This window comes from Apteryx mantelli, chromosome 3 (genome assembly GCF_036417845.1).
Source record: "Apteryx mantelli isolate bAptMan1 chromosome 3, bAptMan1.hap1, whole genome shotgun sequence".
Lineage (NCBI taxonomy): Eukaryota > Metazoa > Chordata > Aves > Apterygiformes > Apterygidae > Apteryx > Apteryx mantelli.
This window is the reverse complement of record NC_089980.1, coordinates 74,436,990-74,461,713: the sequence shown is the minus strand read 5'-3', so window position 1 is coordinate 74,461,713 and position 24,724 is coordinate 74,436,990. Positions and strand designations below refer to the sequence as shown.

Below are 24,724 nucleotides of genomic sequence, written 5' to 3'. Positions count from 1 at the left end.
CACCATATTTTTCACTTGAATATTGTGCCTCCAATGAAAGGTATAAAAGCAAAGTGAAAAAGTCACCAACAGGGACAAAGGTAATCCATCACCTAGTTCCCGGTCAATCTTTAATTCTTGATAAACAGCACATGGTGCTGGCATTTATGAAGCTACATCTAGCCATGCCATAGATTTGTCCAGTGAATGGCAAAAATTGATATTTGGTTGCTATTATGAAGAGTGCTGGCTTGTGTGCAGTCTCTTCAGCATGCAAACACAGGTCAGAAGGGTAGCAGTATTTACTCTCTCTTGTGGCTGGCTAACAAGAGTCACAAAACATGAATTTCTGCAGTATGAGTAATTAATGCTACTGGAATCAATGTGCACCAAATATGAATTCCCTTGAAAAACATGGATTCCCTTGAAGGGCTGTCAAAAAAGTCAATATAACACCAAGTTGACAGAGAATGGCGAGACACTGGGGAATAACCTAAAATGCATGCTGCTTTTTTCAGAATATACTATTCTTCTTCCACTTATTTTCTCCTTTCTTCAGAGGAGGAGAGATTTCCCTATCAGGAGAGAAGAAGCAATTCTTCAAACACGCAGGAGGATTACACGGACAGGCAAACTGAAAAGGTCTCCCTTAGGAATTCCTAATTATGAGCAATAGGAGGAATAAAATAAATTTTTAAAACTGCCCTCTGCCATTCTGTTTCAAGATGTCCAATTATTCTTTCTATATCTCACACACCTGATAGTGCTCACACACCCCACTCCCATCCCTCGCCCTACACCCCTCTCCCCCAGTGTAAGTACGTATTCAGTAGCGAGCCACTTTCCACACTGAGATTTGAGGGGTGCAAAGCAGTAAATAAATATTGGCACAAGGATGGGGATAACACCTTTGCAGCACACCAACCATCCCACTGCTTTTGCTTCACTGGCAGCTGATACTCACAAGGTTATTGGAGCAAATCTGATGCTGTTAATTATATTATCTTTTCTAGGCCTGGTAGCTGATCCTTCAGGGTTTGGCTACAAGCCCAACCACTAATATTTGCATTCTGAACCCAGCTAACCTGCTGACACCCCAAGTACTTAGTTTCAAACTCAGTCAGAACAAGAAACTTCACTAGGCCTGCTCCCTGGTTTCTCATGTCTCTCTGCCCATTACCATCCTGTTAGTCAAGTATCTTGGGAGCTGGCATTTTAGTAAGAATACCAGGGCAAGCATACAAGGTACTCTCCCTCGCTTATCATCATCATCACACAACAGTTTTAGGTTGTTACACAAGAAGGTTGGAAATACATCATTTGTGACAGATCCTGCAAGGATCTCAGTTCTTACAGCTCTAGTTGATAGCTGGGCATGTACAAAACCTTACAGAGGATAGTCCAGGAAGACCAATGTGTTGCTGTCAAAGTTGCAGCCTGGTTATGCTGTGATGCTTTTCAACACTCAGCAACCTGTTTCATTACACGTAAATAACTATTTAACAGAGCTATAAAATCGAACATGCAAATGCTAAATACTATGCCCAAAAGGGAAGTTTGGAGATTAATTCTTAAGGCATACTTCTAAAAGGGGGAAATTAATTTTGTATTTACTTATGGCTGGAAATTAAACATCTAAACACAAAGTGCTTTTCATAAACTTACTGGGCTTATTATGAGTTCAAAATTATTCTTAAAGAATTTACCAATCTATTGAAAGAGCTTAGAAGCTATAAATAGTGCTTTACAGAAATTCAGCACTGAAATGTCAACTTTTTTTAGTCCCTAATTATGTTAATAAGAGTAAAATGCAGGCTTTTCAGATCTTCTATATAATTAATAGTCAGTGAACTCTCACACACAGTCTGTATTTGTAGAAATTAGGTTATTTTGCTAAATTACTAATTGTCATATTTAATTATTACATATGGCCGGTTTCTATAGCTCAGGCAACTATCAGCTGCACTCAGTGTGATTTCAGAAGTAACTCAGCTACTACTGTTCTTCATATCCATCTATAACCCTCTCAGTCTCTTCTCACAAATGGCTACTTCCTTTCTGCCCTTGACTCTGAGGGTGCTGATTTCTGGCACTGAAGAAAACGAAAGGATTATGAAGTGGAAAGCAGAAACCAGATATTTCTTTCTTCTCCCATCTCCCCCATGAACTATGTAAGCCATAGCAGCAATTGAAATGATGCATTCTGCAGTCTCAAAAACCCTCTTCCCTCTGTCTAGCTCCGTTCCCATTCTCATGCACACATTCAAAATTGCTTGTGTTTCTCTCTTGGACTCCTAATATCTGTTCAGCCTGTAGACACCTTCTAGGCAACAACAACATTGCTTATGATGATGGCTGTCACCCCCGCTACAAACAGTCTCTGTTTTTTAATCCAAACAGTGTTTGACACAATTCATACACAGTCTAAAGACAGGAACCAGCTCCCAGGATTTCCCTCTTCAACACAGGGGCTCTCATCAGCAGGCTGCAGGGCCGAACCCTGCAGGCACGCTGTGCCCTCCCTCTCTGCAGCCTCAGGGATTTTGCATTCCTTCTATACACCAGCACAGCTTGAAGGGAGTGGAGGAGCAGCTAGGACACCCTCTTGGGAGATGAAAGACTGGGATTAAACTACTGCAAGATAAAGTGGATACTGAACACTGTCCAACTCCAAAAGTTATGGTTCTTCTAAAAAAAAAAAAATAGGCAAAGTTAACTCCATTCTCTCTTCTTCTTCCCACTGCCCTTCTGACTGAGAGCAGCCACGAATGTCATGCTTTGTAGTGGCCCGAGCACTGTCTGACAGCACATACTGGATGTGATCTGAACACAGCACCAGGATTGCTTCTCTCTGGAAATGTAGGCATGAGGCACCCAGCTCAGAGACAGAAAAGAATCTGGCAATATAGAGCAGTCACCGAACTGCCAAGCTGTCAAGCAGCTGAAACAGGAGTGCTTATAGTGTGCCCAACCCTTATCGCTATTACACCTTTTAGTCTTGGGTACCTGAAGTACAATGCAGGCAGAATTTAGATACCTAATTGCTCTTCTGGAACTTGTCCTAAGCATCAAACCATAACAGACTTGTGGCATTAAGGATTACATTAAGCATTTTAGTACATAGGCTTTTAACTGTAAAGTGCTGCATTAATGGGAACAGTGAATTAAATCCACATAGTGTAACGATCAGATATGGTGCAGTAATGACAAACATCTGCTTACTGCACAGAGTATATTACAGAATACAGCATTCTTTGTGGTAAGTGAAGAGATGTCTCAAGAGATGCACATTATATAAAGCTATAAAGCCTCACTTACAGTAGATAATCCTTCTGCAAGCACAGATGCAGGTACAGTAGCTTCTGTATCCTATCTCAGTTCCCAACCCTCATTCCCAAACTGCACTGAAGTTTTTTGTTTTTTGTTTTTTTTAAAAGTTTTGCTCCTTTGTGAATAATCAGAGGTTCCAGCATAAGCACATATGAACAGTCACTGATACTAGTTTTGACTGAAACAGTTAGAGAAGTGTAAGAGTATAAAATGTTCTAGAGGTTCCTAGAAAGACAGCTGTTTTTCCAAATACCACTGAGGCATACAGCATCACAATGTGAAGCACGCGTAATGGCATACCTGCTTTAGCTCCAGCATTGTCAGCGCTCTGTCCTGAAGCGACTTTCTTGTCTTGTATTTTAGAACCTTCAGATGCTAAAATAAGGAAGAAAAAGGATTTAGTCAGCCACATTACTAGACAACAGCTGAACAACCATTACGCTGCAATTTACATTGCCATATTCCCATTAAAACAAGACTGTTCTAAAATACCATTTTGTATGAAGCCACAATACAAGTGAAGTCACAATACATGTTTCCTGTTCAGGCTGAGGAAAGTAGTGTAACAAAATTCCCTTTAAACAACATTGGTCTCTGATTTTTTTCACTCTATACTGTTTGCAAGTAATTTTTCCTCTTTTATTTCCTTCTCAGTGATGCTCCAGCAACCACTACTTCCACACATCAGCCTTTAATCCTTTTTTATTTCCCTGGGAAGAAGATGAATTTATCACAGTGATAATAGCAATTAGTGGGAAGAATGGAAAGAAATTGCAAAGCAACTTGAAAGATGCAGACATTCAAAGAACTTGTTGCAATGCAGCAGTTAGAAAACTGTATCGTAAATCCTAGGTTTCTAAAAGTATGGTACAAGATACTAACGAAATCTTCACAGATTCTTTACAAATTACTAATGCACCCATTATCAAGAACTGACAAAGAGGACAACTTATAACACAAATGAAAGTCCACAAGATGACAGATTTCCATTATTTTCAAAAAAATATATATATTTTTTTAAATCAGGCCTGTCAATCTAGAAAGATAATTTGGGGACTCTGAATATCCTTTCAATGATCCTTCATAAAGGAAAACCAACAGATTCATTATTATACTTCAAATCAGAAGTATATCCTTGGCTCAACATCTACTTAATTGTAAACCAAGCCAGGAAATTAAATGCCATGATTTTCCTCAGTTTATGATTTGTCTTTGTGTCTGACAGCTCACCTATAGAAGTGCTTGATTCTAGGGCATTACAGTCTGGGCAGAGTGTAAAGATAGACTAATAACTCTATAAACCCCTCCACAAGCAGCTTGAATGGAGTTGGAAACAAGGACAAAAAGAAAGTTATTTTGATAAAATTCAGGGGAAGAAAAAAGCCCTAAAATCATTTAATTGAAACTCCCACTAGAAATTAAAGTTGGTGGAAACAGATTACTTTTCAGTTTTAAAAGCAAAACAGACATTACTGGATTAGGTCCACTTTAGAAAACAAACAAAACTTACAGAATGCTCCAAGGGATTTCATACACTTGACAGCTTTAACACTATGCACTCAGGCCTTAGTGCCTCAGTGAGTTTATTCCCTATGTGGTCTGACAAAATTCTTTGCTTCCCTCCTATCTCCTTCTTCAGGCACGTTTCAGAATGAACATAAAGGATAAAAGTTAGCAAGAGGAACCTATGTGGCATTTACTCTTTTGGGGAGGAGTAGGCGGGGGGGTGGCAGGAGAGGGAGGGGGTCGGGAAAGGAAAAATAGCTTTGATCAAATGTTCAGTGTTCAGGAGTAATGTTTTGCCGAGAGCAGCATTCAAAAAAAAAAGTCACATTTTTTTTGCCAAAAATCATATGGAAAAATTTAAGTAACTGTGACAACTATATTGTTTCCTGTAATCAATGGAAGTAACCACTGCAGGATCTAACAAATTGCAATTCCAATTCACAGTAAGAATTGGTATTACTTAAAGACAACCCAACAGAAGATTTTAATATTTTGCCATTTAAAGGCCTCACACAAAGGATCAGTTCTACTCAAGAGTAAATGCACTGATTTTTGGTAAGATATGACTATGTATCTGAGCAACATTAAACGCTTGCACCTCTGGTCTTGGTAGGATCTACCATTATCAGAAACAGTACATTTCCCTTTACTGTTCTAAATTAATGGTACTGAACCTAAAAAAAAGTGTTTTATTTATCTGAATAAGTGCACCTAAATTTATTATATCTTACAAAGAAACTATCACCTTAACTTGGGGGTGGAAAAGAGACAGTGAGAGCACTGAGGTTCTAATAGCTTCAACACAAGTTTCTTTGCATGTCTCTGCACGTGCATTATTTTACTCAGGCATTGCACCAAAGGATTATATAATACTTCATTAATTCCAATTCGACGGTTTAGATGTGATGGCCTTCAGATAATACACTTGTAATGGAGCCTAGGTACACAGAGCAATATTTTTCCATACTTACTGCTATGTGACACTTCCTTGGAATATTTTGTGATGTAGTCCTGGTATGTACTCGCATGACTGCCACAAGCAATGCAGAAGCAATGAGATAGCACAACCATGAATTTTAATGATGCTAGATATTGAATAAGAATTGGCACAAATATTAAGTAGACACTGTAGCTGTGCTCCCATAGAATACCACTTGCTTTAGCCACAAATGGATTAATCAGACAACAAAACATCTAAACCCCAAATCTAAATATCGATGACATTATTTCCAGCAAGGCACAATAACCTAACACAGGCCAAGGGAGACATCATTCAACTACCTAATACTTGCTCTGCTGCTTATCTTGAGCAACTATGACTTCTCTTTACATGGAGAGAATAAAGTTACATAAAGAAGTGTTATAAATAGGATTATTTTTGTGAACCATTCTGGAAACTTAAAAGACTGAAGAGAGAAGGAGTAATAGGACAGATTTTTGGGGAAAACAATCACAGAATCAATCACAGAACCACAGAGTGGCTGAGGTGGGAAGGGGTCTCTGGAGACCGCCTGGTCCAGCCCCCTGCTCAAAGCAGGGTCACTTGGAGCACGTTGCTGAAGGCTGTGTCCAGATGGGTTTTGAGTATCTCCAGGGATGGAGACTCCTCAACCTCTCTGGGCTACATGCTTCAGTGCTTGACCACCTTCACAGTAAAAAGGTTTTTTCTTATGTTTGAAAGGAACTGCCTGTATTTCAGTTTGTGCCCACTGCCCCTTGCCCATCAAGTGACGTCTTGGGTGTCACTGAGAAGAGTCTGGCTCTGTCTTTACTGCCTCCCATCAGATATTTTCTAATGTTTGGTTTTCCTGATGTTTTCTTGGTGTTTCTGATGTCTGCAGTTTCTGATGCTTGCTTAGCTCCTCCTCTCTCCAGAGCACACAGCCTGCATGCAAAGCCTCATCGCCAGCGCACTTAACCTCCCAACACTCACAGGGGGCTGCTGAGGGGCCCATGCTAGCCACATGGAGCTCAAGTGCTAGGCAACTCAGCCAAAGCTGTACAAGAAGCCACGAGGGCAACATTGCCTCCCTTCCCAATTCAAGCAGGGAAGTCACAGGGGTGAGCACCCCAACCCGACCTTCGCTGAGGAAGGCCACGTAGCACTGGACCACCCCACTGCCCTCAGGAATGGGTTTCCAAGAACCACCCCTAAACGGGCTCTCCAAACCGGGACACACTGCTCAGTTATTACATTTTCTCCTTGAGCCTCCTTCCCCAAGCGAGGTATCATCTAACATCTGTCCTCTTGGATAAGACTGTCAGACAAGAAAGTTCAATGAAAAGCTTTGTCTAAGCAGGGCCTACAAGGGTTTAAACATACAGAACTTGACCTACCTGTCCAGTGCATGGATTTCAAGGGGACTACATAGAAGTCACCCATGGATTGAAGCACAGGCAGAACCCAAGCCTCATTTTGTTTCTAAGCTGAAAATACCCTCATCACCCAGGTATTTTAAAAATAAAAAAATAAAATCGAGCTGAAGATTATCCAACTTCAACTATTCCTGTTAAGCACTCTGTGGCTGAGCAGCAAATGACAGTGATAGAGTAGTGGCCTAGTATAACGATTGCTCTGAATTTATTACTGTTATGGACTAAAGCAACATCACTATGACTATATGACTACAACTTTATGCTCAACATTATCTAGCATGTCATCCAAAGTCGCTAACATAAAAACCTGCTACAACTCACTACAGGTTAGTGGTACATGGATTTGTTACAAGAATGAGCTTTGTCAAAGCTGCTTCAAACTTGTGGAATAATCCGCCCCAGCTGCCAAAAATATAGATTCCTTAAATAAGTGAACTACTTTTCTTCTAGAGGTTGCAGGAAGTTATCCCTTCCTCCTTTCATCACATGCTCTTTTTCTAATCATAGTTATGCATGGACCTGCATGAAATGCCCAACTGCAAATATGCAAAGGTAAACTTAACTAAGCAATAAAACCCCAGACATGCTAAAATCACAAATCTACTGGATGATTTTAAAGATAGTCACTTCCCTCTGTGGCTAAAATTCATTGTCCCAAGCACCTGTACGAAACAAGACCTACTTTCCAAAAAGAAAAAAAGAAAAGTTATAGCACAGCAAAAACTACCCAAAAGCTGTTCAGTGATCAATGTCTCACACAATCTGTAAGATTATTAAAGGCATTGCTCTAAGGTGCTCCTCCTGAAGTAAAGAAACCAGATTTCTCCAACTTCTCCAAAGGAGGGCTGTGTGAGCAGAAGTAGGAATTGCTAACAGGTGCAAATGAAACAAAAGCAAAGAGAAATCTGATCTTAAAAAGACATAAAGCTGAAAAAAAGACTCAGGAGATTTTGAAAGAGGAAGAAAAGCACAGGCTTTTAAGAAATTAGAACTTCCTTGACTACAAGGTAAGCTCTGGTCAAAGGACACTCGCCTGAATGATCCAGAGGAAAGCCCTGACTGAGAAGCGGGCCCCTGGGAAGGTGCCCTGGCAAGAGGGAAAAACATGCACCCAGACTCGGCTCAGGCTGGGAGAAGCCCAGCACCCACCCCAGAACTGCACCCTAGTTAGGACCTGAAAAGGGGAGCCACACAGGGGCTGCAAGAAGGCAAGGGAGAGCACACACAGGCCAGCCTGCGGCATGCAGACAGCAACTCGTGTCTGACACTTCAGATAGGCAACTGGGTAAAAGATGCATTGAGCAGCAGAGAGGAAACACCACCTTCCACTCTCTTGCTCCAATTCCATGAATGTAAGTGAGGCAGAAACAGTCACAAACAAAACAGCCAGGAGAAAAAGCAGTAGCTAGAATGGAGGAGAGAGTAAAGAAAAAAAAAAAAGTCTAGCTATTCTGCCTCTGCCACTTGTCAGCTAATCCCCCAGTCAGACTGAATAGCTCCTTAACTGTCCACCACTGCAAGGTGGGGAGAGATAGAGGTAAAGGCATCTGAAGTGGGACAAACTAATACCTCAGTCAAAAAGTGTTGTCAATATGTAGCACAGGAAATCTAATACTAAACTGGGAAATTTAGAACAGAGTTAACAGAGAACTGCAATAAAATCTTTATTCCTTAGCATCCAATTCTGCTACCTCCAATTACTTCCCTTTCAAAAAAACAACCCTCTTAAAAGAAAAAAAGAAACTAGTTCAGAAATAGTGCTTATTTTATATAGCATCTTATGCTTGATATGTACAATGTAAAGCAAATCCATAGCTTGAACTAACCAGGATTAAGGAGACAGCAGACCTCTTATGATTGTCTAAGCAAGAAGGATCAAGTGGGCCTGCTCAAGGCCCTTGGGAACAGCCACTGGCTGGCATGTAAATCAAGTCGAAGGTATTGCTGTGCTTGGAAGGGGAGGGGAGCGAAAGCACACACACCAGTCAGGGCTGACAAAGTTTATTAGCTTAAATGCAGAACCACAGTAACACCTAACTCCTGAACAACTGACTTGGAATACAAGTCTGAGCATTCAACAACTAGCTGTTCTGCTCTAAAGCAACAATGCTGAATTTTAAGACTAAGTTTGGATATGAAATTCTGCCTAATGACAAAACTGAAGCGTTTATCCTACTAATGGATTTAAGTAATCCAGGGGTTGGGGGTGGGGGGCAAGAGAGGAAACAAAGTCCAGCACAGATGAAAACAACTTTCCCACTGCTCATCCCTTTTGCCTTTCTTACATCTGCTGTTTGTGAATAAGACCTTGGCAATATATACACATGTAAATGCTTCTCTCCTTATTTCCAGTAAAATATACCTTGGGCATCTTTAGAATTTCTTATTCTTTGTATTATCAGTAGTGTCCACATATATGCTTAGTAGAACAAAACACTAATATTTTAGTGCTGTTCATTGCGCTAGTGTCAAGCACTGCATTCATTCCATACTTGTGCTCCATAGTAATCTTCTACTTGCATGCTAAAATTGGAAATGCGGGAACAAAAGACAGATCTTTCTAGTGATAGAGATCTGAAAGCCCTATAAGTGGCCCCAAAATTATCAAGATGGATGCAGCTCAGCTGATAAATAGAAAAGGTAAAACCAGGCAGCTGGATGTCTAATATCAAAACCTTCAGAGTAAGTCCAGACAAAATTATTATCCACACTGCTTCAGAAATTTGGGACTTAAACAGTAAGGAAAAAAAAACAAACAAACACCACACCCCAAACCAAAAAACCAGCAATTTTGGAGACAACATTTTCTAGTACTGGTGCACTGTACTGGAAGTTGGACCAAGTTTGGGCAGAACAGCTACCTTGTGTTTCTTCTCCCACCATCTCTATATCTCGGGCTGAACACTGAGTCAAGACTACCCCTTGTTTTCATTTATTCACAGTGTAAGCACACACCAGAGCCCTAAACTTGCTTAGGACCTGTGCATGCTTTTTTAGTAAGATAAATAATTATACATATTAAAAAAAAGTGCTTTGAATGTAGAAAGATTACATTGAGAACGAGTGCTAGCTTTGCTTTTGTAAGCACTCATGCACAGGTATGTCAAGTTATCAAAGTGCAATCCTTCATAGCAAGATAGCAAGAAAATCATTATTTACTTTCAACCAGCACATGCTACAACAGCACCCTGCTAAGCAGCACAGAGACGGATCAAGCAGAGATAGATCCAACTGCTAAAGCTTAAATACAGACAAAACCACTGAAATTCCTATGCACCATTCAGAACAGCTGTATCCAAGGATGTTTACTCTGACACTTGGACCAACAGTGCAGAAATATAAGAACTAGGCATCAGCACATTTATTCACATGAAGCATCTCCTCCTCCTCTCCTCCCCAACAAGAACAACTCAATACTTCCTACAGGGACATGAAGTTTTAATGGGTGGCTTGAGGGTTGCTGCCAACTTCCAAAGAGCAAGCAAGCAGTCTGCCAGGAGCCTGCTCCTACCAACAGACTGGTTTGAAGCAAGCTTTGCCCATTAAAAACCTTGCTGCAGAGCCCCTCCTGCACAGCAGACGCGCTGGCCCGGCAGCCAGTGGTGCTCTCTGGGTGGCCACTGAGGACAGAGCCAAGAGCCCAGTAAGACATCCCTGCAGCTCTCAGCCGCTATGGACAGGCCACCTTCACTGCGTCTCCAGCAAGGCTACTGGGGAGGTCAGCCTGGGAGGCTCAGAGCCATACTGGGGGCAAGCTCAGGAGCTGGGATTTTCCAGCATAACAGGATGGGGAAGCAAGGGAATAGGAGCAGGAGGATCGTAGGACGAAGCGATGGGTTGCAGGAGGGACATGGAGAGAATCAGAGGACTCTGGTAGAGAGAAAGGGAGCCCTGCGTGACGGTAACAGGCATTTTGCAGCATCTGGGGCATAAGCGCTGCAAGCGCATTAGGGGCAGGGGGAACCAGGGCAAAGGCACACTGGTACGTGTGCCAGTCAGGTACTGCTTTGGGGAAGGGTGCGCAGGTAGCAGCAGCACACAGGCAGCAGGATGGAAAACCTCCACCCTCCACACTTCCTTTCAAGCCCCCTCCCCTCCACCCCAAAATCAAGCCCTCTTAAAAGTCCAGCTTTCGAGGGTTCATACAGGGAGGCTAGAGAGACTTCCCTAACAGACCCACTGCTTCAGAGCAAAAAATGAAACAATTCCAAACCAACATCCTCAGGCTTCTTAGTCTAAATGCTTTGAAAATTGTTAATGGGTTTGGTTATGCCATTAGAGCTCTATACACAAATCCTTCTGTAACAAAGTGTTTTAGTTAGCAACACTCAGGTACAAAAAAATGTTTAGATTTACAAGGTTCTGCCCACTACTACAGCAGTGAGGCATTAAGACCGTGACATGTGCGAGTTCTGAGAAAGGCTTACATCTAGCGCATTTCAATAGTTCAAATTTGAAATATATTCTTCTAGTTTAAAAGAATATAAAGAGATGTACCTTATTTTGGTTAGCTGCCAACACTTAGATTCTCTTGTTAAGGGGACCAGGGTGAGCCCAAGGGTACTTGCAGACAATAGACTGGTTTGTCATTTTTATATCCTAAATTGTGAAGACTTGTATTACCTGAATTAAGCTTCTTTGCTTATTTGGATTAAGCTTATTTGCAAATTAAAGGTTTGACTCAAAAGTGTGACAGAGTATCTGTATTTCATTTTTGCACTTTGAGACAACAAAGCAAAGCAAAGTTCATCCCTCATTTAAACCTACCTATGAATTAATTTTACATGCATTAAAATATTTTAAATTCTTGGAAGCTTGAAGCTGAAGTACATCTTTTCATGCTTCCACCATTGTGGAAATTACTGGTGTTTGTTTTGCAAATATAAATAAATTAAAAGCAAACAAGTTGCAGTGACCATTCGAACTGTTTGTTCTAGCACGTATCACAGAAATCTAGCAGAGTCACTGTACAAAACACTGTTACTAGCATTTTAAATCTCTGGTGTCTTGGCTAAGTAGAAATGAAATTTCTTATCAGCATCAGCATTTACTACTCATGGACTAATACAGAAGTTGCCATTGTTTTTTTCATACTCTAGACTAGGAAGATAAACAGAAGAAGATTTTAAACTGTCATAGTTAATTCACCATTAAATTGTAAAACACTAAAAACAGAAGCGTAAATAGATTTCTTTGGAAAAGACTGACAAGACATAAAACCAGATGATGCAAGTAACTGCAAGAAAAGGGACACATCTTTTAGATTAAAATTGTGTAACTGCTCTACTGAGATGCATATTTGTGAAAAACTACTTTTGGCTACATTGGCTTTAAAAAGCATTGCATTCTAAAGTATTAAACAACTGCAAGAGAAGAGATCAAATTGAGTGCTTTGTAGGGAGACACCTTACGCTGCTTAGGTTCTCCTAGAGACAATAAAAGAAGCACAAAGCTAAACTTAAAAGCATTTACAAAAATGATGACAATCACATTATATCCACTGGATAACTATATCACGTCATTATACTGCAATATAAAACAAAGATCTCAGCATAACAAAGGACCAGGGGAAAACAGGTCCCTGCTATTTGCTGAGAGCCTGTGCTGTCCACAGTGGTACTGCAGATGACCAGAAGGCTGGCAAGTCTGACCTGATACAGATGAGGGACAGAAAAAGAGATCTTTTCTTCTGCTTCACCAAAACAAAAGTTGAAAGGCTACCCTCTGCAGAACAAACTCATTTTCAGCCTCTCAACATTTTGTGCTATGCAACCTTTCTGTCTCAGGCCATGTGCTCTTCAAAACCCAAGACGGGGTGACAGACAATCAGCAACGAACTTGTGACCCTGTTACTCATGAGCTTTGGCTTTCACCTGAGATGCAAGCGTCCCAGCTCCCTCTCCTCCTCAGCCTTCTTGCTGCTGCTGGTGGCATTTGCCATTGGTATGCCAGAAGTATGCCCACATCCAGGCTCTGTTACAGTTTACTGTTAGAAAAGCCGTACACTGAAGGTCACCTCAGAGATTATGAAAGTGAACAACTGTACATTTCACTAGATGAAAGCAATTTTTCTGGACTTCAGCTATGGAGCTTGTTCCAAACTATGAAGTAATTCCTCTAAGTATTTCCAAGTCAGTCAGCTTTCATCCACCACTGGGAACTGGTGAACAAGGCACAGATCACTGCTTTCAATATCGCACTCATCACAAGGTCAAATCACTTGGGACAAGCTGAGCATTCATTATTTGATATCCCCTTGTTTAAAGAGCATGGTGATCAGTGCATATAGCAGCCTTTAAGTTCTACAAAGATACAAACAGCAACTCAAGAACAGTAATATGAACACAGAGGGATGGAAAGAAGGGAAAAATGGATACTCTGGTATACAGACATTTGCTCCATTAAGCAATTTGATCCCAAGATATAACCATTTTTAGCAAAAAAGCAATTTCGGTCTCAGCTTTGCAATAAGAGAACATAACGGTCTCTTGTCATCCCCCCCCCCAACCATTCCTTTGAGGCAATACATATTTTAAAATAAAATGAACATTCCACAGAATGAACCTATACCTATTATTTAGGTTAGGAGACTCCCACAAGCTCAGACTGTCACAGTGCTTTCCCCTCACCAACCCACCAATTTACATGACCATCACATCCTTACTGAATTCAGTGCATATCTAGACATTCCTCTAAGTATTTTTTCAACTCTTCCCAAATTTGTTCAGTCTGCATTAGTTTGACAGGACCTAACAGCACACGTACCAAGGTGAATGGCTACCATCCCAGTGACTTCAAGATTAAGATACAGAGCTCTAATAGTGGTCCTTCTGCCATGGCAGCAAGACATGAATGTTTTCTCTTGCGGTAATTAATGCCTTCATACAGTAACAGAGTGATCCCTGTTGCCATATGGGGATATCCCCATATAGGCATACCATACTTAGGTGCAGGCTAGGTGTTCTGTAAAAGCAGAGCAATGCTTGTTATCTCCACTGACATCTCAGTCAGCTGAGCTTTGCCCTTGACAGGTGAGGTTTTGGAATTGCTTTTTACCATAGGGAACAAATTCAGCTACGTATTGGCTTTCTGGAGATTATACTGAAGATAGGCAGATTTCAGCAGCTTGCTTTTCTATTTTAATGATTTCCCTTTCTCTGCTGTAACAACTGGTAACCACAGGCATACTCTAAATATTAGGATGCTTCCCATTTTTTTTCCTCCAGAAGGGGCTGCACATGTTTTAAAGAAGGGCAAAACACTCTGAAAATGAAGTGACATGAACTGTGCAAACGGAAGAAAAATTCAAAAACAGGACTGGTCACCTTCAAAGCCTTCTTTCTAGTTAAGTTACTTCACACTGTCCCTTCATACAAGCATGCAAATGAGACCTTTGATAACCCAGCTCTCCCACTGCATGACTTCTGCCCATAAAGTGCTTTTAAGACAGATTCAATAGCTCTCTAATCTTCTGATTACCCCAACCATCTTCTTTCCTCAGAACTTCCATTGGTAGTACAGCATCTCTCACTGGGTTGAGTTGTTTATTAGCCTGTCAGATGAAAGACAACACACTCCCTTCCCAACCCCTACCAAATGCCACCTAAAATAAAGTCCAAAAGATTTCCATTGTCCAAGATTGCCCCTCCCCTGCTTTAAATCACTTCAAACTCAAAATCACTGTACCCAGACTTAAGGGGATTCATGACCCTCATCCTATAATTGCTTTAAACAGATCATCACCAGCTTCATCCTGCTTCTTCTAAGAAGAAAACAGTGTTGCAAGAGAATCTCTCTCTCTCTCTCTCTCTCTCTCTCTCTCTCCAACTATCTCTTCCGGGAGAGACAATAAATGCAGGTGCATCACAAGAATAGGAACAGGGTCACCTCAGCCTAGCCCATAGTTTTAACAGCTCTTTTCATCTTATGGTCAAAGACAGAAATGCAACATTTGCAGGGACAGACAGTAAGTGACTCGACACTGACAGAGTGTTTTACTCCCAAGGAACTGCTCTGCACAGGCACTGAGTGACAACTGGCTTTAGTGAGATCTTCACAAATCTCTTGCCAAAGAACCAGTAAAAATAAGGCTGTTCAAAATCCAAGAAGGGAGGATAGGGAGGAAAATAGAACTAGCCCTGTTTAACAGCTTAAGACATTTAGTGCTCCATGCAAAGGAACGTGGAGCAAAATTCAAACAGAGTGCAATGGGCTACAGAAGCTGCTTAGATTTCTGCAAGTAAGTTGCAGCTCTTTAAATAATGAAGTAAAATGTCCTCATTTCCTAAGGAATAAGTTCATTGCCATGTGGAGCTCATCTCCTGACTCAGCTAACTCTGGTACTGGAAGCAGGAGCGCTGTCAACACCAGAGCTTAGCTTGGCTGAGAAGCAAAGCTGAGCATTACACTGAGGTAGCTACACTGCCTCTGGTGCCTAAGCTGTCTTCATGCAGAACACATTAGATGTCCCAGGCATAAATCTAAATGGCATATTGGGATTTTTCTTCTGGAGGAAAGTTCTAGACCTCCTATAAGTTTAGTGGGATCAATACAAGTAACATAGGTAACTGTCTCACCATTGCAGAGTTTGCTCTTTTGCAGAAATGTTTGCAGTCACCTCTCCAGCCTTAAACATACACAAAAGAAGAAAAAACACACCATGAGTAATGACAGCCAGTCTCTATAGCAACAACCTCTTTCAACTAAAGACAGCAGGAAGAGACTCACAGAAGCTGGGCTTTGTTTATATAGCCCATTCTGAGCAGATAATTTTTGAAACAGTTAAAACTACGAGACTGCATGCTGTTACTTAGCAGTTAAGTTCCTGGATGTATGCACTCAAGCCACCACTCTAATCAAAAAGTATACTCGTCCAAGGAAGAGGCGATTTTCTGCTAGCCTGCCTCTACCTTGCAATGCAAGGTCACTAGAACAGATACTGAACTAATTACTCGAAGTGCAACACTCCATTTTCTAATTCTTCTATTCTTTATAGAAAATATATGTCCTAGTACTGTAAGCTAAATAAAACGAGCATTCAATGTGGCACAAAATGCATACATTCAGAAACAGCGAAGCAAAAAGAATGTTTCCTACCATCACTGGGAAGAGAAAAAAGCAAAAACACTGATTTAAGGAAATATATTTTCATCGCATGACTTATCCTTAATCATTCCCTTCACCATCAAAAATAAAAACCATACTGGGATTACATAGTTATATTTAAGGATGCTCAAGATGAACACAGCTGCTACCAGCCAAGAGCTCAACTATATACTCAAGACACCAATTACTGGAAAAAGTTGTCTTTCAATGGTGAACATCATAGGAAACTGAAAAACTCTTCTATTCTCGTTTCAGGGTTGGATAGTTTACCGCAATATTTACTGTGATCTTTACTCATATTCAGCTACAACAGGAATTCCTGAGAATTAAGTTATTGCTTGATAGGGTAGCAGAATCAAATAGTTAATTACAATATTGCATATGCAGAATTGAGGGTACACAAAAAACCTTAATGCTATTTCTCAGCTCTAAGTCTTTGACTTCGCAAACACACTCTCCATTTGTAAAGTTTTTCTGGAGTAATATGTTTGAACAGGCATTATCCAAATATGATCTTTAAATAGCACTAACAACATTTAGTTTTAAGCCTCTCTAATATGAACACATCAAATGGTTACCAGAGTGCTTCTTTCCCCCCCCCCCTTTTTTTTCTTAAATAAGAAAAATCCATTGCTTCAGGTATACTGACAAAACCACAGTGTATTTTTTTCTCCGGGTTCCTTCTGGGAATCTTAGGCTGTATGCCACACTGTTAAAAAGGGGATCTTATCTTTATATGCCAGAAATCAGTGAAATTTGCATATAAACTTTAAGAACGCAAGACTTGTTTCTCTGGAATCTCCATGTGCAGTGTCATTTCTCCATCTTAGATGCAGGCACAGGCTACACCCCGGGCAGCACAAACATTAGCTGTAAGTCCAGTACCAGGAGAGTTCTTCATACATAATTGCATGAGCCATTCTAAGTCCATGCACGTTTCCTTTTAGTTCCTTAGGCGCTGGTGTCTTTGGCTTTCCAAAGACTTGTTGGTTAGCCATCTTGGTAATTAAGTTGCCTGACTGCTATAATTTGCAGCTCTTGGCCTTAGGAGGCATATATTTCACCTTTCTCTCCAGTCTCCAGGGAAACCCTTGTATCTGACTGACTAGCTTATATTTTAAACATGTCCCATGACTTCAAAACCAGTTTGAGAAGATCCAGCAGTATTCAGGTTTTGATTAACCCCTACAAATTAAATGTCTTCTAGAGAAATAGTATCTGTAAGAACAGATTGCTACAGAAATTACATGAAAAATAACACCTCATAGTCTACTTTCCTTAATGGATCAACAAGAAATGTTCCCTGGGCTCATCACACTGCTTTTAGTCTGATGTAGACAGATAGTGTGTCTATCCATGAAATCAAAGAGGGTGTAAAGCAATAAATAAATAAATACATGAAAATTAAAAAAAAATTTTTTTTTGATCACCATCAGATTTGGTGCCTTAGTGACCTGGGACGAATCCCCCATGCTGCTGGATGAATTATGTCTAAAGGACAGAACAAAGACAAGGATTAAAAAAAAAAGTGTTAAACTGCTTTATTCTTCAGATCTAATTTTTGTTGTATTATAAGGATGACGTGACAGCATTTGTAATGTAAAATGTCTGCCTTTAAGTACTACATCATGAAGTAATCAACAGAAATCAATTCAACACTAAGTTTGAATATTTAAATTAAAACAAACAAACAAACAAAAACATAGGTTACTTTAAGCCAAAAACCCAAAGTGTTCCATGTTTTGGAACAAATATCTCATATTTGATACTAAATGTTTATAATATTTGGACTAATGTTTCTAAAAACTGAACTACAAACTGTATGAAGCCCCAGAAAGTTTGTAGACACTAACCTAAACAAAAACAAACATGTTTGCTAATGAAGTTTCCATTAAGCAATTCCTTCACAACTTTACATATGCAGCACAGTTCAGCTAGATCAAAGCTTGCCTTCATTCACAGCTGTTTAGCCATTAACTTCCAAGGACACATTCACATACTTAAAACCTATTTTGTAATATATACATACATCAGGCATAGCTAATTCAAGATGCATATGCAAGTTTCCTTATGATATTTCCTGACTTCTCAGTGCTTGGACTTGCAATCTTAAATATTAACATGCAGCCTGTATTATGTATTGATACATATTAGAATAACCTAAAACTTAAAAAATGCTTTAAAAATAGGTAAATTTATAAAACTTGTCTCCCTCCCCCGCCATAGATTATCAAAACTGTTTAGCAAGTCTAGATGCTGTATTCTCTGAATAACAAAAATTGATTTGCAAGACTTATCACCCTGCCACTAAATGGGGAAAAAATGACACATTTTGCTAGTATTTTCCATTCCTCTCCCCCAGCTGCTCTCCTCCCCCTTTCCCTAATTGCATCCCTTGCTCTTTTCCTGATCCTAAGCCCCCTCTCGGCCACTGCCTCGTCCTCTTTCTCTTGTTCCTGAACCCTGTGAGACCCTCTGCTCCTGCCTTTCTACTTTGTCCTGACAGTTTTCGGGCCACCCCTGTTCCAGCCCAAACGCCTCCTAGGGCTCCCCACTGCCTCCCCCCGCTCTCTGCCGGCATCAGACCCTTCCTCCCGCCCACGGGGCGGCGGGTACCTGGGCAGCTCTGGAGGGGAGCGAGCCTCCGCGCTCGCTGCCGTGGGGCCTGGGGACGGAGCGGCCCAAAGAGCTAGGAAGCGGCCAGGGAAAGTCGCGCGCGGAAGGTGCCGCTGGGCCCCAGCGAGGCGCGCGCTCCCTCTGCCTGTGGGGATGCCAGGGCGCGCCAACCCCGGGAGCCCAGGGCGCCCGCGAGGAAAGGCCGCTGCCTCGGCCCTCGACACAAATTCAGCGCCCAAGCGCTAATGCGTCCCTAGTAGGCACGGGACGGCCGACTTTTTATACATGCCCAGTTTGGATGGCTTTTCTCAGGGACAGGAGGCGGCGTAGCTCTAAAACTAAATCCCCATCGTTCCCGGTTTCAAATCTTTCCTTTAAAGCATGGTGACACCTTAAGTCATCCCTATGAGACTGCTATAAATATTTTTTCAAGAAGCAAAAAAACCCCTCGTTTTCTGTCTTATTTTAGAAAATGGACAAATTGTGAACAAAAGACAAAAAAAGAAAAAAGGGGAGATCCTAGCAACAAAGAGAAACAGGAGCCAGAACATTTAAAGCTAGCAAAGCTATCAGGGACTGAAACGAAAGCTCTTTTAACGTTATGCAACCTTAATTATTTGCTCTCTGCCTTGTAAAATTCAAATCAAGCATGAGAAGGATAAAATTCTGACTTGGGGTTATTTTATTATGCAAAACATCTTGGTTTTACAACATCACTAAAATGCTTCATGGAATTACAGCTCTCTAGTTCACAGGGGCTTACTGCTTATTCTGGATGGAAAAAACGAGAATTTACAACTCTAAGCCTTGTACTTCACTGCAGCAGTGTAACCAGGACAGACTGGTACCAAGAAAAATTTGAGGCAAAATTCTGCTATCGTCGAGAGCAGTACAACTACTTAATTTCATGAATGGTGTCTGAAATTTCCCCCAGAAACAATGAGAACTACATATTAACAATATTTTATACAGTAGTTTGTAATACATTTAATCTTTAAAGGGATGGACAAAAGATTATTGGAGAAAGGATCGTACAACAGGCATACCTTGAGAACTTTATGAGACGTTCTTGGCACTGATTCTTTTGTTTGGTCCACAAAAATAGAGGAAAAACTGGACTGTCAAGTGGGTGGGTTTGTTGCAAGCAACTTAACTATGCCACAGGACCACTCCAAAATCCAGGCTCCTGTTACATGCACTAAATTTTCAAGTACAGCACAGAAATAAAAAGCATCATACGAAACTGTGTGTTACACAAACAGTACCAAAAAAAAAAAAGGGGGAGAGAGAGAGAGAGAGAGAGAGAGAGAGAGAGAGAGAAACAACATAATACTGAAACCATAGTATCTGGCTCCATGGAGCAATACATCATTCCCCATGCTCTGAGTCATATTTCTGAAAGCGCAGGCAGCCTGTTCTGATGCCTGGCAGTCGATGTAACAGGTCCAGAAACTTCAGATGGGGGAACTGGGCTTCCCACCCTTGCCTTTAAGGGGGGAGGCAGGAGGGAAATGCACTCAGGGACTGCTTCACTTTCAGGCAAGTCACTCAACTGCTGCCCTCAGCTCTTCTCTTTGCACAGCAAGACAGTGGTTGAGAGGCTGGTTGCCATATACATTAAATTTTTGTATGTGCAACCACTGAGTTGAACTGGCTGCATACCAACAACACAAAGGTTCTCACAAATTACCTCCAGTCTTTCCAAACTGACAATTTTTTGGCTTGATTAGATACTACAAAATTTTGCTTGTAATGGAGGCAGACAGCAGTGCTGGTTACCCAAAACTTGGGGCCACACAGATTAGTCACCATTGGCATCAGGCCAGGTATTAACCGCTTCCCAGGCTCCCTGTGTTGCACTGGTATAAATTAATTCTAAGGATGAAAATGGCCTTGTCTAGAAAGCTATTCTTTATGAGCCTTGCCCTTTTGATTGCCATTCCATAGGGAGACAAGATCATCAAGGCTGCTTCACTGTTTCATAAAAATATTTTCTATCACAAAGAACCATAATAGAGACTCAAAATGATCAGCTTGCTGAGATTAAACATTAGCAAACTCCCACTAGAATCTCAGACAAGGCCTTTGCAATTAATGGGAATCTCACTGATTGCAAAGAGCTCCAGACGGGGGTATTAGTGCTTTCTATAGCTCTGTCAGTCTTCCACAACAAACTAAGGCTGGAATCATTTGCTATGCTGAATTTCACTTGAGAGCAGAGCATTGGTTCCTCAAAACCATGCCTCATAAACCCACTGATAATCCTTGTCTTCCTGTTGATACAGATGACCATTAGGTTATTGTACGGTTGCTCATACCCTGCATCTGCCTGTCTTTTAATCAAGCTCCTCAAACTCAAACTAAAAAGTTGTACCTGTATCCAACTAGACTTGGACATTTGTGCAATGAATGAAAAATGAAATTATTTCTTCCAGAGCAGTTGTCACATTTCCACTTTATCTCAGGACATCTCTTCTTGGAAAACTCATGTTTCTCATCCATTTCATCTACAGAAGACCAGTATCTTTTTCCACAGGATCAGGCAGTCAGTAGCTTACTAAAAATAAGGTTTTAGACTACAGATGTTAAACATCCACTGAATATGACTAAAGTAACAGTATGCATCTAGATTATTGGCTTGTCTTTGTTAACACAATGGACGTTTCAATGTAAATCACTAGCATACTCCCACAGGGTGCTGCTGCGGTAGACAGCCTTGACCAACACAGCCAGGCAACTCCAGAACATCGCTGTCCTATTATACTCTGAAAAATTAGGATTCATATCACAGCTGTACAACAGAGAACACAGTAACAAGATGCATTGTTCCTTTAAAACAGTAGTTCTAAAAACTGAAGTGCCAGCCAGCTAACTTTCATTAGTGCTTACCTGATGCTATGCCAGCTTTGCAATTAAAATACAAAACAAAGCTGTCAGCACTTTTTGCTTCCAACAAGCATTTCTCTTTCTCTTAACAGAAGGTCAATGCCAAAAGCTGATGCAACTAGAGACAGCCGCTCTGCAAAGCCAAGGCTTTCAAGAGAGCAGTTTAAATGTGCAAATACAAACATTTATTTATTTTTAAACTTTTGTTTAAGTTTCTCTCTCAACCTTGACTAAGCTTAAATCATTAGGAACTTTACTTTTGGCCTTCGCTAAGCTAATTTTACTTTCAAAACACATATCTAAGCAGGCCAAGAACTTTTAGTGGATACAGAACAGCCTCTCATACTCATCTGCACAATAAATACTGCACTATCTGTAGCTACATAATTAGAGCAGAGACACTTTGCAACATGCTGAGTTTGGCTGTGTAACTGGGTAACATATTGCCTGATGCTTTTTAAGTAGTTTCACAGATAAAATTCCAAAAGAGGTGCACATGAACTTTATGAACCTCAGGGACAGTGAGGGTCCATAACTTTGTTTTGGAGTAGGTTAGGAAGAGATTGGGAATAGTTTTACTTCAGGGTCTGGAAAGCAGAAAATTGATTATGAGAAAAATAAAGCAACAAACATCTAAGGCCTTCTGATTTCTTAGTCTAAGGTCACTGTAAAGCTGAACATAAAAAGTTAACATCAAAAATGTGCCTGGGATGTTCAGTGAGGTCTCAGGAAAAAAGTAACAGAAGAACTGCTTGTAGCTGCCAAGGTAAGAAAGTGTGAAGAACCTTTCTTGACAGATTATAATTCTTTTCGGTATTCTCATATAATATAGATTATTTTGAACTGGAATTGGAACATCTGCAAGGAATATGAAGGATACTAATCAGTTTGCTGGAGAGCTGTGGTAGCTATTTTTAAGTTGTCTACCAAGGGAGAAACACAATGTTTTAACAATTGTTGAACATTCATACAGCCTTAAACTATCAGATCCCTGGGCACAGCGATCTTAGCTCTGCACTTCTATAGTGCCTTGCACAATGGCACTTGATCCCTGACAGGGTCACATCAGTGCCACAATGCTAAGCCAGAGGGGAAGGGTTTAAATACCCTTCATATTTAAATTTCAAAAGTGACTTTATAAGAAAAACAATGCCAAACTTATGCATTTTAAAAAACTACATTTAATTAACAGTAATTAATGTCAGGATAAACTGATATTGTGCTTGCATAATCAGCAGTAGGCAGTCCTAGCTGCAATCTTTTCCTAACCTTCTGTAAATTAAAAAGGACAGACAGTCTAATTTTAGCTTTACCAGTTAAACCTTCTGTTATTGCTACACCTAGAGAAGGAAATGACTATAGTCTATTTTCTCCCTACAACTTCAAATATTACCTAATCTGCATCCTATATTCTTAATCTCATCTACATTCGATTTTATTTTGATGACTACAATAACCAATATAGACCTATGAAATTTGATCCTTAGTTGGAAGTTAATTCTGAAACTTTTCTGTGTAAAAGCCATACTGATTTTTGTCAATAAATAACATCTATTATTTATGCCCTAACATGAGGGACTCCACTTCAGCTCAGGTCGGGGCCCAACAACTTTTTTTTTCCTCAGCTGAGAAACATTTTAAAAAAATAACGTGAACTAAGGCACGTGAACTGGTTTACAAGAAATTAATAGGGAAGTCTTAATTTTGTAGAATTACAACTGGCCTTAGACAATTTGCTATGATTTGCAGAACGTGCATCACTTCATTCCTCCCCTCTCTTTGTGCTCAGCATGTATTGGAACAAAGTCATATATTTACAATGGGTAGGGCTCTGGCAAAGTAGTATTGTACTGCCTTACAAGAACAAATTCTAGCAAAGAGGATAGAGTGCTTGTCAATTCTCTGTTTGGGAAAAAATAAATATATCAAGTAGTATGCTGAATTACATGTGCTAATGAATGTGATCATTTGAGAAGATGAGAACTCAAGTAAAACTGTAAAAGTTTACAATATTCTAGGGAGATACAGGGTTTTTTCAGTAAAAATAATTAGTGTTATATTTGGATGACTTGAATTTGCCTGCGACGATCTTAGCAAATCAGTGCTAATCCTCTATAGACATTTCAAGGCAACCTCTTAAAAAGCCTCCATGTTAGCCAGTCATTTGCTCAGGAGCTGATGAACCTTACGACTGACTTTGGAAACCATTCTTCTTCCTCAGGAAGAGCTGTGATTAGATATTGTAATGATTAAGAGACTGTAAGCAACCTGTGAAAGGGACACTGTCCTCCTAGAAGTCCATGCAGCATTCTTACAGTGCTACCATGAGTCAAGCTATATGACATATTCAGTAGGAAGTTAAATGGCTTATGTATTTCCGTATGTTAAATAATTCTCTTCACAGTAGCAGCAGTCAAAGCTATTACCCTGCAAGCACCTCCTGCTGTTCATAAGCTTATATCTGTGGCCCTTACTTGAAGCCAAGAGAGCCTTATGCAAAAACTCAAGAGTCTTCAAAACTGTCCACCAGAGTAAGATCTGAACTGTCTGGGAAGGTACCAGACATCACATAACCAATATGGATAAAATAAATAGTTTTATGTAAAATACTCTTATTTTACATCTGTCCTATGAAACAGGAAAAAAAAGCAAGTCATGAGGGTAGAGAGACCAGAAAATAACTATGGCCTCCTCTCAGCTTATTAGTTATGACTCAAAAGAAATTACAGCAATAGTTTGCCAATTATGAATCGAGACAAAATCCCTCTTGAATTTCAAAAATGATGTCCAGAAAGGCTTGAATATGTTCTAAATTCGCTGGTGTCTAAGTGCTACTATAGGACTAGTTAACATCTTTCTCCAGAAAAAATTCTGAAACAAGTTTTATGAGAGCTTAGTTTTCTAAATGCATGAAGTGCTGGACAAT

At 40.4% G+C, this 24,724-nt stretch overlaps 1 protein-coding gene across 4 annotated transcripts in view; it reads right to left on the bottom strand.

The window, feature by feature from the left end:
• The window catches only part of MAP7 (microtubule associated protein 7), a 131,060-nt gene that overhangs the window by 60,475 nt on the left and 45,861 nt on the right, over positions 1-24,724 (bottom strand). For all 4 annotated transcript variants that reach the window (XM_067293675.1, XM_067293676.1, XM_067293674.1 and 1 more), the window contains exon 2: positions 3,610-3,684. In XM_067293675.1, the coding sequence (XP_067149776.1) occupies positions 3,610-3,684 (75 nt within the window). The remainder of the gene's footprint in view (positions 1-3,609; positions 3,685-24,724) is intronic.